This window comes from Sesamum indicum, linkage group LG1 (assembly GCF_026168435.1).
Source record: "Sesamum indicum cultivar Baizhima isolate 11 linkage group LG1, ASM2616843v1, whole genome shotgun sequence".
NCBI lineage: Eukaryota > Viridiplantae > Streptophyta > Magnoliopsida > Lamiales > Pedaliaceae > Sesamum > Sesamum indicum.
Window position 1 is genome coordinate 12,758,390 of NC_142657.1, and position 13,974 is coordinate 12,772,363.

Genomic DNA, 13,974 nt, shown 5'->3' on the forward strand with positions numbered 1-13,974 from the left:
TTTGAAATCCATCAATGTTTTGTTTTCAAATTTAAAGTGGAATATCTGATTTTTTTTAATTTAAAACTATCCAAATAAATTTTAGAAATTCTTATTAGAATTTAAAATTCATCATTCCAAAGTTACCAAACAATTTGGACAATTCACGGAGGTCAATTTAATTGCTGCAGCGGATCTATATTTTTGTCCAACTTACAGAAAGTTACTGAAGTGTTACCCAGGAAATGCAGCAGACCAAAAGCACGTGTAATATGAATGTAAAAAGCATTAGTGCTGCAGAGCAATTTCCAAATATAAACACAGATGACAGTACCATGTCCACCCAGATCATATTCAGCAAAATGCTATATGTCATAAATTAAGGCAAAATATCCCATTTTAAGAGGGATATAGAGCCATCTTACCCGCTCTACGTACCATCTCTACTCCTAGGCGATAAAAGATTGGTGAAAATGACAACAATAAGTAGTGTTTGACACACACATCCTAAGACTGAAACGGTAAGATTTGATTAATTTTGTTGACTAAAATACTAATGTGATCAGAGGTTTTCTGTCACTAGAAGTTAGGTTAAGCCATGTAACTCAGTTAGCAGCCCCCATGCCAAAAACTCATTGGCTACTCTGTGTGATCTGCTTGGCCAAGGTGTTGAGCATCATCACCTGAGTGTCGATCATCCTGACCGCACCTTGGATCCTCTTGTCGAGGAAGTTCACCAAGTCTCTCCTGCAAGATCAAACCCCAGTGACTTGCCAGTAGAATTTTTGTCATAAAAATGCCCACCAGAATGGTATATCCTAGTCCCTTTGGGGACTTCAGTATAGGATAACCGAGCAACAAAGAATTATGCATACAGGTGAATATTATACTTTGCTAAATGAACCCCAAAAGTATCGATAGTAAGTAGCCCAATCGTTATAAGGATAACTAGCACCAAGCAAATGCCAAGCAACATCAGGAGCTTGATCAAGTACCCATTATACCTTAAGAGATGCATTCTGCGCGAGGAGGTGCTCATACTCGCCCCTTATATGAGCCAGTTCTGCCCTGAGGGAAGCATTTTCTTCTTTTAAAGTTTCAGCACGGCGGGCCAGTTCATCACATTCTGCCTGAATCCCAACAGAAATACTGTGCCTTAGCCTGGTGCCTGTTCAATAAAGATGCAACAAAAGGGAACTAACAGTTAACTACCTGCTTGCGCAATCTGGACCGTCGAGCAGATTCCCTGTTTGACTGCTTTCTTCTCTGTCTTTTAAGTTCCCTTTCATCCTGAATTTACAGGAAATATATAGGTGGTCATGGTCACTAAATGAGATTAAATGTAACCCAGAATATTTCTTCTTCACGCACGGATATAGACTGTAGAACTATTGGGTTGGAGATTCTCAGTTGATGAGACACATTACATGCTAATCTCAACATAAACAAGAGAAAAAGTTTGCCTTTGCTCAGACTGGAGATAACTGGAATCTGTTTGTCATGTTCACATCTTCTCACCTTAAGGTCATCATACCACTAGACCAAATTACCCATCAAACGAGTCAAGCAAGAATCATTCAGAAAACCAAATCTGAATACTGGATGGCAATTCTACTTCCCAATGCTATTCCAATGAAATAAAATGAAATGGAAAATTGTTACTATTATGTGAATAAAAGAGAAAGAGAAACCTGTATCCAAAGCTGTGACTGTACGCCATCCCGTGATCCAGTGGGGACAATTCCTCCTTGAACTGGAGTAGAGGGCACCTTCCCATGCATTGCAGGAGCGGCAGATGTTGGGGTGGCAGCCCAGTAATCCATGCCAATATTTAAGTTAGTGGTGGGACCAGGAAAACCACCCACCACCCCTGCTGCTGTTATGGGCATGATAGCCATAGTCTGATTTACCACCGAATGTGGTGTAGTTGACCCTCCATTCTGGGAACTATGAGCAGCATGACCATTCTGAGATGGTTCATCTGCAGCAAAACATTATAACAAGGTTCAGAAACAAAATGCACAAACTAGATTGAGACTTGAATAAACTAGAACTCCTGGAATCCAACCTGAATCCTGATGGCTACCGGATTTTCTTGGTGACTCCTGTAAAAATGTGACAGGCAAAGTTAAGAAGCAGGAAAGAAAAGATGGCATTTAGCTGTTAGTTGCATTTCATGTCCGTTATCTTGCCAAAGATCCCAGAGTAACCTTGCGAGGGAAAAGAGCAATCGTTTGATACAAATTCCAAGAGCATACATCTTACTCATGTGAACCTTATTCAGTTTTCTTCTCGTCTCTACAAACCTCAATAGCGTTAGCAAGGAGAGACCAAGTTTGCATAGGAACAATCTGTTTCCCCACATTCTGCTTTTTCACCCATAGGTTCTATATGCTCTATATTTTTAAATTGAAAAAGAAGTCACACTTGCTAGTAATTTAGTTATGACTACTATGCTGAACAACAACACATGAATGTGAAATATATCCTCAAGATTTTGCGACTCTGACTACTATGCTTTGCAGCAATATGAATGTTACATACATAATCAAAATGACATAATACTGGGACAGCTGGGGTTGTATTAGGATTTATTTTTTAAGATCTGCAATTTCCTTTTTGTCTTTTGCTCTCTCCATTCCAGAAGAGAAGAAAAGCATCACTCAGAAAACCACACAACTTGCCTAGTGTCTGATGCTAACATCTGTATGTTCTTTTTTCAATATATTCTTTTTCATTTTCAATAATCATGCTTCCGTGTAATCCAAATTTTCAATGATGTGAAATCAACAAAGATAGAATTTTAGGTGAATCTCCTGTCATATAGGTATACTGTGATAACATCTAGCAACTTTACTTAATAAGGTGATTCAAACATCATGAGACAACCAGATAGCTAGATTTCATAAGAACAACTAGATGGTACTACTTTCCATAAAATGTGAAAATCTTCTATAAGTGCTGTGTTTGTTCCAGATACCAGCTGATTTCAAATGTTATACATATTAATTATACATTTAATTCACCAGTTTCAACATTTTCAGTATGGAGATTTAGGTGGATATCTCTACTGCTTATTGAAAATTATACTTCAAACAGTGTTTATGGTCAATATTCATTATCTTCTGTACTTTGAAAAGAAAATACTTATTTAACTGAATCCAAAAGGAATTTGGATACCTGTTCAGGAAGAAGCCAAACTACAGATATCCAACTAATTGTTAATCCAAGTCTCAATTCCAACAAAGTAAAATTTTGCAGGAAGTATCTCTTAAATGTACAACCATTATGTGTAGATCGATAGATAAAACTTTGCATAATTTTCATGCATGGGATATTATCTGTAACACACATGTAAAAGTGCACTGTGTAAAACTTACATTTTGAGAATTTATATCACTTCCTTCACATGAACCTTCACTTGCACTCTCAGCGCTGCAGATTAGACAGCAAATTCATTAATGAGTTATGGAATGTGTTAGCAACTCACACAAACCTGAGACAGCTTTATGTTTCCAGAAAATGATTAACACAAATAAACAGAATGTAGTTTCATCCACCAAATTATTTGGGTAAGCAATTAGAAGATGACTGAATAGGAGAAGCAACACCAATGGGATTATTTATTAGGTCAAGGAATTAAAAACAAGGGAGGAAAAGAATAAAAATAAACAAAAAGTATACTCTTACTATTTAAAAAATTCTTAAGAGCTTCAGATGACATGAAAAAACTATGAATAGCACAAAACTGTTTTATATCAAAGACAGTTTTAAAAAATTTGCAAAGATGACGAGAGAGCATATTTAATTTACAACTGCACCTTCATATACTGCTAGTAAAAGTATATACAGAAGTCATTTGCATCTTTTCACTTTACTAACACACCTTTTAGAACACACACCATTTGCAGATGAACCCAGTGTTTTTCCACTTTCATTATTCTTCCCGGTGATCATATTTAAACTGCCCAAACTTCGCTTGGATCTTTTGACAGGCAGTTTTTCCTTCCCCTCAGATGACTTGCCATCCACCTCCATATTTCCAGGGGTGTTACCCTACATGTAAGATTATGATTTTTCCCCAATTAGTTCATGGGAAATTAATGATAAGTACAAAATCAAGGAAAATGTATGAAAGGACGAAAGTAAATGCAAGTGCTGCAATGACTCACAGAGGCTTCAGCAACACCATTTGGAGAAGGCATAGCAAAGGGACTGAAAGGATAAGATCCCTGGTATAATTTAAAGGCAGAAAGATGTAAAAAGTTAGGGGAGTTTATAGAAAAGAAAAAGATCTGAGAATAGAGATTAAACACAAAATTTACTGAGAACATACCGGAGCCAAAGTTGGATGTGCATATATCCCTCCATGGGGGTACATGGCAACATAAGGATGCGGTGGGGTCCCATAGGGTGGAATAAATTGCTGCAATGTGCAGAATATAAGAAAGTCAGCCAAAAATTTAGACTCATAACATTTAATCAACCAAAATTTTGCAGGATAACAGTCAAACAACCTCATTAATAAGGAGACTAAAGTATGCAAGATGGATGTGCTTCACATACTAACTGCTGGATCAACTTCCAATGATTGGATGTATTTTGTGTCTAAAAGAAGTCAAATTCCTGCTATAAGATTATAGTTGAAAACTACCTCAATATTTGGATTGACTCCAGATGTGGATTGTTATTTTTTTCTTTTCTCATTTTCTTTCTTTTCAGTAGATACTATAGCTCAAGTCATACTTTCCTCTAATTTTCTTAACACTGGTTGAGTCCATCTTTTGTATTTTGTGTCTAAAAGAAGTCAAATTCCTGCTATAAGATTATAGTTGAAAACTACCTCAATATTTGGATTGACTCCAGATGTGGATTGTTATTTTTTTCTTTTCTCATTTTCTTTCTTTTCAGTAGATACTATAGCTCAAGTCATACTTTCCTCTAGTTTTCTTAACACTGGTTGAGTCCATCTTTTTAAAACATTATATCAACCCTAAGTCGTGAAGTCTTCATTCTTAATAATCCTCTGACCCCTAAACCCCTAGAGAAAGAGTCCCTGTAAAGTTAGTTTCAGGTGAGATAGAGTATCACCTAGGGGTCCTGATATTCTGAACTTTTCACATCAGGCAACTCCAGCTTCTCTTTGATACTATTTAATCACCCATAAGATGTACAATTTTTCCTAGCTTCCTGCATTCTACCATCTTTCAGAAGAATAAATATTTATTTTGGATGCCTTAACTTTAACATTAGGATATAAAACACAGTACAATTTACAAATCTAAGTAAAAAGTACCCCAATTATGAATCTAGCCATGTTCATAACAAGCAGAAAACCGAGCTAGGGTTCAGCAATATCAAGCTACTTCAACTATCAACCAGTCACAATATAGATCATTGCAATTGGTTCTTTTAGATTTATCATTTTGTTTGCTAACATTTTCAACTTCAGAAGGTATAGGGGTAATTCATGCTAATAATGGATCATAGAAATGCAAAATGTTTATACCTGAACTCCCCACATGTAGGGGTGTGCCTGTGCACTTGAAGCCAAGAATCCATGTGGAGGTATCGGAGAATACGCCTGCACTATATACACCCAATAAATAATATTCCAGTGTCATCGAGGGAAAGCAAGGTGGAACTCTTTCAGAAACTCTTAACCTGAAACCCAGTCCAATCTGGAGCAGCTGCACCAGAAGCTGCTGAATTCTGCTCCTGAGAATTCCCAAAATGAAACATTTTCAATTATGGAATAGCAAAACATAATATCATGAATCAGAAGTCTACACACAATTCACCTGTGGGGGAGGAGTTTTTGGCTCCTTTGCTTCTTTCCCCTCCTTAGAGGATTTATCTGCTTCACTATTTCCCATATTTAAGCTACAAGGCCTCCTCCAATGTAACTTTGATCATCCTGTTGACAGCCATATTGTAAATATAATCCAATCCTTGTATCAAAAAGTTAACATCATTGAGAAAAAGACAGAACGACGCATAAATAGACTCTGCAGGCGCAATAATTGCAATAAGTAATGATGCATAAGCAGAGCTCTTAAATTGAAAAAAGAATTCACCCTACTCAAATTCTCTGATAAAAATAACACTGGGGGTTATATTCGATCATCAAATCAACAAGACCTGACAAAATCTCTTTTATGCTTCTTTTTTCTTTTATTAATATCCTCTAAACATAAACTCCAGCAAGAGCTTTTGAACTGGGAAATCAAATATACAATAAATACATACTACATGAAGGATGAACTTTACCCAGTGAACAAAATACAAGAATACAAAAAGTACTTAAAGCTCAAAACGTTTCCATCGCAATGCACATAAATCAGCAGAATTATAGAGTTTATAAAACCTAAAGACAAAAATTAAAAAAATCTTCTCTAACAATACAAAAATGATACCGCAATGAATGAAGCCTATCTCAGCAAATACAATCCAGAATTAAGCTGCACAACAGCCCAACCACCACACCGCTCCCCTTAACTACAAACACAAATTCAAATAACTTTGCAATCAAACAAATTCCCTCCGAAACAGAGATTCAGCAACAAAAATGGGTCAATTTCAGGGATTTCTGTAAGTTTTGTGTGAATGACTGGGATAAGAGCAAGAGAGAGAAAGTTAGGGCTTTGTTCCTGGGATCGTCGACATGGCCGCGTCGTTGTCCCGAGGATTTGCAGAGAAAGAGGGGGAGAGCCGATGTGGTGTCCACCGTGGATTCGACTGGCTGATGATTGGATCATGCGAGTCGTGGACTGTTCGACGGTTGTGATTCAGTCGTTGATGCCGGGTCTAGTTTGTGGGTCGGATCACATGTCATAAGGTTAATACAGATCAGGACCTTAATTAAATTGGCATTGCTATAATGCACTGACCCGAATTTAATTTGGGTCTGGACCCGTATCCTGTTCGGATTAACCATTGACAATTGGGATTTGTTCAAGGGTAGCTGGAATATATATATATATATATATATTTGTTTTGATAATTTAATGTCCACACCAGATATTTCGTATAATGATATATAGATTTCTTGTAATTTAAAAAATTATATTTAAATGCTTTCGATATTTATTTTTATTTAATAAATATATTTTTAATTAGTTAGAATTCATTAAATTTATTGATTTTAGCAAAAAAAAAAAAGAAAAATTCATGTTACTCCGATTATCTTTTTACTAATTGCAAGTCAAATAAATTTGATAAATATTCACTAACGAGAGGATTTATTTGTAAGAACGAACAGTGGTCAGGGATAATAGATGTAATTTTTTAAATTATAAAAAATTTAGATATAATTATATCAAATCACAGGATTTGATGATGGTGCAATTATTTTTTTTTTTACGGGAATCAATTATAATATATATATATATCAATTATTAAGATTTATAATAAATTGTTATTCTTAAAGTAGAAAAATATCAATTACTAAATTAGATAAATACTCATATCAATAGGATCGAAATAATAATTTTATATTTTATAGTCACGTGACGTTAATTGAGCTGCTCAAATTAAACCTCAATAGCATAGTACAATATGTTGTGGGCTGTGATTTAACGTTAACTTAGGTTTTTTTCTTTTTGTTTTTTTCCCCTATTCAGACCATATTTATTCATATATCAAATAAAATTCTGGATAAATTTACAATGAGCTCTAATGAAATTTAATACAATTATAAATACTCTTATTATTATTTGAAAAATTATTAATATTTCCTGATATTAAAGATCGTCTAGCAATTAATCCAATTTCATTAATTTTTTATTGTATATTAATCAAAATGCTATTGTTGACTATAAATCATAATTTTATTTATTTTAAAAAAATTATTTTTTGGAATTAAGTGGATAATTTTTTATTTTTAAAAACTTTTTCATCTACCTCGTTCGTATTTTTTCATATACTTAACAAATTAAAAAAATATAGTAAAGATAAAATTAATAATTCAAAATATTCATCTAAGGATTATACAAATTCATCATATATTAGAAGTAATTATAGTTTTTAAATAATAAAAAAATATTTATGACTATATCAAATTAAAAGGAATTTATCGTAATTTGTCCTAAAATTAATCCAAAAAAAAATCTCATAAATTGTATAAACCTTGGGAGCAGATTGTAATACTATAAAACCTATGGGCCTAATTGGAATAACAGTAAAGAGCAGGGAACCTCACTTGGGGCAAAATTGCAATAGCGGCAAATAGAAAAAGAGAAAAAAAAGAGGCATACATACAGAGGTGGTATCAGTATCAGAACCTGACTTCTTCGACCGCGAAAACCCTTCCTCCGCCATCTCCCCCACTCTCTCATTCTCGCTCTACCTCCGCAGAAAATGTCGGACGAAGACGAGAAAGCGGGCTCAATTGACCTGGCCCGGCCCGAAGAGGAAGCTCTCCGCCTCAAGACCTTAGCAGAGGAAAAATACACTTCGGGGAACCTTAAATCCGCCGTGAAGTATGCTAAGCGCGCGCACAAGCTCCATCCGTCCCTAGACGGCCTGTCGGAAATGCTCACTGCCTTCAAAATTCTCCGCACCGCCGCCAAGCCCGGTTCCGGGAGCAGCTCCGGCGCTCAGAATTCAACTCCGGACTACTACAAGATTCTGCAGGTGGAGCCGTTTTCACACATCAATACAATTAAGAAGCAGTACAAGAAGCTGGCGTTGGCCCTGCACCCCGATAAAAATCCGTTTGTGGCGTCGGAGGAGGCGTTTAAGTTGGTGGCGGAGGCGTCGCGGGTGCTATCGGATAAGATTAGGCGGAAAGAGTATGACTTGAGGCTTAGGATTTCTATGCAGTCGAAAGCTGCTGAGGAGGTGGGGTTGGGGATGGAGGGGTCGGCGGAGACATTTTGGACGGCGTGTTCGACTTGTCGGTTGTTGCATCAGTTTGGGCGGAAGTATTTGGGGCATAATTTGATGTGTCCTAGGTGTAAAAAGACTTTTAAGGCGACGGAGGTCGAGGAGGATAGTAATAATGGGGGACATATTGAGATGAATGAGGGGAGTGAAGCAGGGCAGACAAGGGTGAGCACCAGGATTCGTGAGAGGGTTGCTAAAGGTGGTAATTTGGGGATTGTGGAGAAATGTGGTTTGGGGGTGAAGAGGAAAATCAGTAGTGTGGGGGAGGTTTTAGAGAGATCGAGGATGAAAATGGCGAGAAAAGTGATTGATGATGATGATGGTCTATTGAAGGATTTGAAGTTGAAGAGAGTGGCTGATGACGATGATGGTCTACTGAAGGATTTTAAGTTGAAGAGAGTGGAGAAATTTCAAAAGTCTGGAGAACGTGATGGCCGCGGTAATGATGGATTGAAGCTGAGAAAAGTGGAAAATTTGGTAGTGCAGGATGGAGGTGGATATCGAGGGAGTAGGGATACAGGTGTAAAAAATGAATTGAGGTTGAGGAGAGTTGGGGGGAAGGTGAGACATGGGGTCGAGAAGGCATCTAAGAGTGGTGGGGTTGAGACAGTGGAAAGCGAGAGAACCAAGAGAGCAAAAGCTAGGGAAGAAGAGACTATGACATTGTCTGAAATGCAGATGTTGGTCAAGAAGAAGAAGAAGCTGGGTGATCGAAAGTTGGCAATGAAACAGAAGGAAGTTAATGCTGAGCAGTTGAAGCCAAAGGAAAAGGAGGGAGAAAATGAGAAGGAAGAGGAGAGTGAGAAGGAGAAAGAGGAGAGGGATGAGAACAGGGAGAAGGAGGACGGGAAGGAGAGAGGTGAAGAGAGGGAGAAGGAGAAGGGGAAAGACAAGGAGACAGAGGAGGAGGGGAGTAAAGAGGAGAAGGAGGAGGAGGAGAATAAGGAAAAGGAAATGGTGAGCTTGAGGGAGAAGACATATAGTCGGAGAGTATCAAAGGATAGGAATTTGGAAGTTTTCAAACGAACATCAAAGAATCTTCAAAATTCGGAGATGGAGAGGGATAGATCATCAGAAGAAGGTAATTTGGAGGTATTGCCTGTGGAGAAGGAAATGGAGGACATGAGGGATGTATTGCTGGTGGAGAAGGAGAAGGAGGATGGCAACGAGAAGGGAAAGGAAATGGCGGACATGAGGGAGGCATTTCTTGTGGAGAAGGAGACAGGGAGTGGGAACAAGGAGGAAAAGGAAATGGAACAAATAAGGGAGAAGAGGGAAAGGCGAAGAGTTTCTAAGTATGGGAATTTGGATACTGTGAAAAGAAAAACATCAAAGAATCATGTGGATTCAGATGTTCAGAGGCTTATCACTAAGAAAAAGGGTAATTTGGAGATAGTGCCAGTGGAGGATTCAGAGTTTCACGATTTTGACAAGGATAGAAGGGAGAGGAGCTTTAAGAAAGGACAAGTGTGGGCGGTCTATGACGATGATGATGGAATGCCGAGGCACTATGCACTGATTGATGAAATTGTTTCTGTAAATCCTTTTGAAGTGAGATTGAGCTGGTTACAATTTCAAAATAATGGAGATGATGAACTAGTAAGTTGGCAGGAAACAGGATTTCATGTTTCATGTGGGAGCTTTAAGATTTCCAAGAAAGTATCAATCAAATACCTGAATTTGTTTTCCCATGTTGTAGATTGTGAAAGGGCAGCTAGACAGATGTACAGAATTTATCCTACAAAAGGCACAGTTTGGGCGCTATACAGTAATACTGAAGGAACAAATCAAGGGGACAAGAATAATCGATGCTATGATATTGTTGTAGCCTTGAGCAGTTACAGTGATGTACACGGTCTGAGCATAGCTCACCTTGAGAAGGTATCTGGGTTCAGGACGGTTTTCAAGAGACGGGAAGTCGGGGCTAATGCTGTGGTATGCCTAGCAAAGGACGAGGTTAAACTATTTTCGCATCAGATTCCTGCCAAGAAACTCTCTGGTGAAGAAGCCTCAGGCCTTCCTAAGGATTGTTGGGAACTCGATCCTGCTTCACTTGCTTCGCAGTTGCTTAACGGGTCATAATCAATAAAATGTACTTGTTAATTGGGACTGGAATGCTTCCTGTAGATGTAAATTTCCTTCTTCTGTCTCTTGGTAAAATATGTGCAGTATTTTGAATTTTCTTTAGTATCCTCAAAGATCATATTGAAGAAGTAGTTTTATTTGTTTTCATGCTATCCTTGTAAAGGAATAGATGTCCAATCTCCAATCCCAACATTGCATAATTTATGGCTAATAAGTTAGCATAAAACCCCTCCTTCGAATCAAAAAGTCATCAGAAAATCTGAGTTAGCTCCTATCGCTTGAAAGAAATTAAATCCTGACGGAACTTATTTGAAATATATTATAAGTTGTTATATTTTTGTAAAATGTTTTAGGAGTTTGATATGTTAAATTTATTTTAAAAATAAGTTTTTAAAGTGTTTGGATAAATAAGATGTTAGAGTATTTGGACTTTTTTGTATGCTGAAAATGCCCCTTATTTCAATTAATTTCCTCCCTCTTCTATGTTTAATGGTGGAATCATATGTTTAAGACAATGCGTTATTTCTAATAATGTAAACAAAAAATTAAATTACCAGACGCCCTCTAATCATCATCAATATCAAAACTTAATCTACCAACATTTAGTCCCATCTAACTAAGTAAAGGTGCCCTAATATGATTATGAAATGATATATTCAAGAATAAATTCAACGAGATTGAAGAAAGTCCATATCTACATACCAAAAACAATTTGATGCGGCTTATGATTCGATCGGTATCCCGTTGCGCGAGATATTGTTCGTTTTGATTTTGTATGAGTCCCACGATTTCATTCTAGAAATGCGCTTCGTTAGGAAAAAGATGCCTTGGGCTCATAAGCCACTAAAAATTCTTATCTGCAAGCAATGTGGGATGCTTGTCTACATTATTAGCCCTCAGATGAGGGGCTTGGGAGGGACACACGGTTTCGTTCCCACAGACGGCACTAAATGATGCGGCTTGCGACTTGATCGGTGCCCCATTGCGTGAGATATTGTCAAGTTTTTCACATTGGTTGCAGACGAAGACTTTTAGTAGCTTATAAGTCCCAAGGCGTCCAACGCGGTACTAATCGAGTCGCAAACCACATTAACATTGATTAGGGAAAAAATAAAAATGTATTGCATTAAAAATAATAAAATAGATTTAATTCTCTCTTTTCAAGTAAGAACAATAAGTTACTCTACCAAATCCAAAAAAACAAAAAAAAAAAGAAAATTACTCTGCATAAATTATTAGAAATTATTCAGATATATAAGTAAAAATAAAATAAAATTTCTTTATTTACTTTGTTTCAATGTTTATATGTGAGTTTGCTTGAATATATAATTAAATTCGCATACAAATTTAGATATATATTAATCAGTCAAAAAAGATTGTATTTTTATTAAATCCAATAAATTAGCTATCCCACTCATTTTGCACACTCCATGCACTATCTACATCACATGCATATACATATCCAAAATTATGACAAAATCCAATATTCATCATTTATTCTATATAAATCAATTCAGAGCAAAATTGATTTTATTATTCAATCTAACTTTGTGATAAATTAATAAAATAAAAATAAACTCTAAAGTAAAATGCAAACAACGTGCGTTCTTCAAGTACAAAGTATGAAACACGTATGTATATATTAAATTTCACCTACTTAACGTAAAAGTTCAACTAATCTTGCATATTAAAAACTATGATGAATGCCGCCTCCTATATTATTCAATGTTTATTTCAGGTAAGCTTTGTTTAAGTGATCGGTTCAAGCCAATATTTCAAAAGCGTCAAGACTCCATGATCCAAAAATTCTTGTTGCAGTTCATTTATGCAAACAAGCAGCCACGCGCAAGCAAGAGGACATCATTGACGAGAGAGAATTTCTTTAGGACAAGTTTATACTTATTTAATTGGTTGCGTCTTCCGCTCTTAATTTAAACATATAGTCTTATGTTCCTAGTTTAAACTAATGTTTGCTATATCCAAAATATTGCACAATTAGTGTGCTGCATTCCTAACTAGATTGTGCTATATTTGGATTTTGTTCAATTGATATAATTCAGATAATATTTGAAAATGTATTAAATAATAATAAAATTATTATAGTAGAATTATATTTGAATAAAAATCCAAACAATTAAAGAGTCCCATCCTTTTTTGGTCATGCTATAGTTATATTTTGGTCAATTGATATTTAAATCAAATTAAAAAAATATATGTTATTAGATTCATACACAAATATAGAGATTAAGAAGTGAAAATTAATTATATTTGAATTAAATTTCAACATATTAAAAAATTTCACTATTTTTGCACGGTCCTAGTTCATGCACATCCAATTTTACTCTTATTTATAACCATAACAAATTACATGTACTTTGTTTCTATTAATTTGGATGTTGGACACAATCATCCTATATATATAATTTGGTCCTTTGATATTCAAATCAAATTATAAAAGAAAATAATTGATATTATTCATATACATATTTAGAAACTAAGCAGTGAAAATTTATCATAATAGAATTTTATTTATTGAAAATTTCACGATTTCTGCACAATCTTAGTTCCAGCACATCTAATTTTACTCTTATTTATGATCATATAACCTATATATATGCAACACGAAAACATAGAAAATTTGTGTGTATATATCCATATGTCAAGAAATATTGCAAATTAATTAAATACAGTAAACTGAAGTTTTTCAAGTACAAAGTATGAAACTCGTATGACAAAGTATGATATATATTTTGAAATTATAGTTGAAGGATTTATAATTATTTGAAGTAGAACGATGTAAACAATTTCAAATAATTTGTTACTGGAGATTTGAAAATCCATAATTTTTAATTCATCAATTCAAAAGAAGTTAATTGGGAAAAAGAAAGTTACAGAGTCTAAAGAAGGAGAAGAAGTTAAACCTAGTTTTCTACATATTTTCGACTAGTGGAGCATTGAAAATTTAAACTTTTACGTATATTATTCAACAATAATGAAAAAAGAAACAAAAAATAATGCCCATAA

The 13,974-nt window shown here is 35.5% G+C and overlaps 2 protein-coding genes across 3 annotated transcripts; one reads left to right on the top strand and one right to left on the bottom strand.

Moving 5' to 3' along the window:
* Positions 1 to 252: 252 nt before the first annotated feature.
* LOC105159270 (bZIP transcription factor 16) lies at positions 253 to 6,800 on the bottom strand. 2 transcript variants are annotated; one of them, XM_011076291.3, is made up of 13 exons: positions 6,396 to 6,800; positions 5,781 to 5,896; positions 5,644 to 5,697; positions 5,489 to 5,563; positions 4,316 to 4,405; positions 4,152 to 4,211; positions 3,866 to 4,035; positions 3,360 to 3,414; positions 2,048 to 2,084; positions 1,671 to 1,960; positions 1,192 to 1,269; positions 984 to 1,109; positions 253 to 726 (listed from the first exon to the last, which is right to left on the bottom strand). In XM_011076291.3, exons 2-13 carry the CDS (start codon positions 5,853 to 5,855, stop codon positions 619 to 621), a joined length of 1,218 nt encoding a protein of 405 aa, XP_011074593.2. In that variant the 5' UTR covers positions 5,856 to 5,896; positions 6,396 to 6,800; the 3' UTR covers positions 253 to 618. The 2 variants fall into 2 exon arrangements, with proteins under 2 accessions (XP_011074593.2, XP_088741647.1); XM_088885521.1 differs by lacking the exon at positions 6,396 to 6,800 and having other exon boundaries at positions 5,489 to 5,568; positions 5,781 to 5,851.
* Positions 6,801 to 8,223: 1,423 nt separating this feature from the next.
* Positions 8,224 to 11,055, top strand: LOC105161822 (DNAJ heat shock N-terminal domain-containing protein). Its single transcript, XM_011079641.3, has one exon. The coding sequence runs from the start codon at positions 8,338 to 8,340 to the stop codon at positions 10,945 to 10,947; it is 2,610 nt and encodes an 869-aa protein (XP_011077943.3). The 5' UTR covers positions 8,224 to 8,337; the 3' UTR covers positions 10,948 to 11,055.
* Positions 11,056 to 13,974: the final 2,919 nt, after the last annotated feature.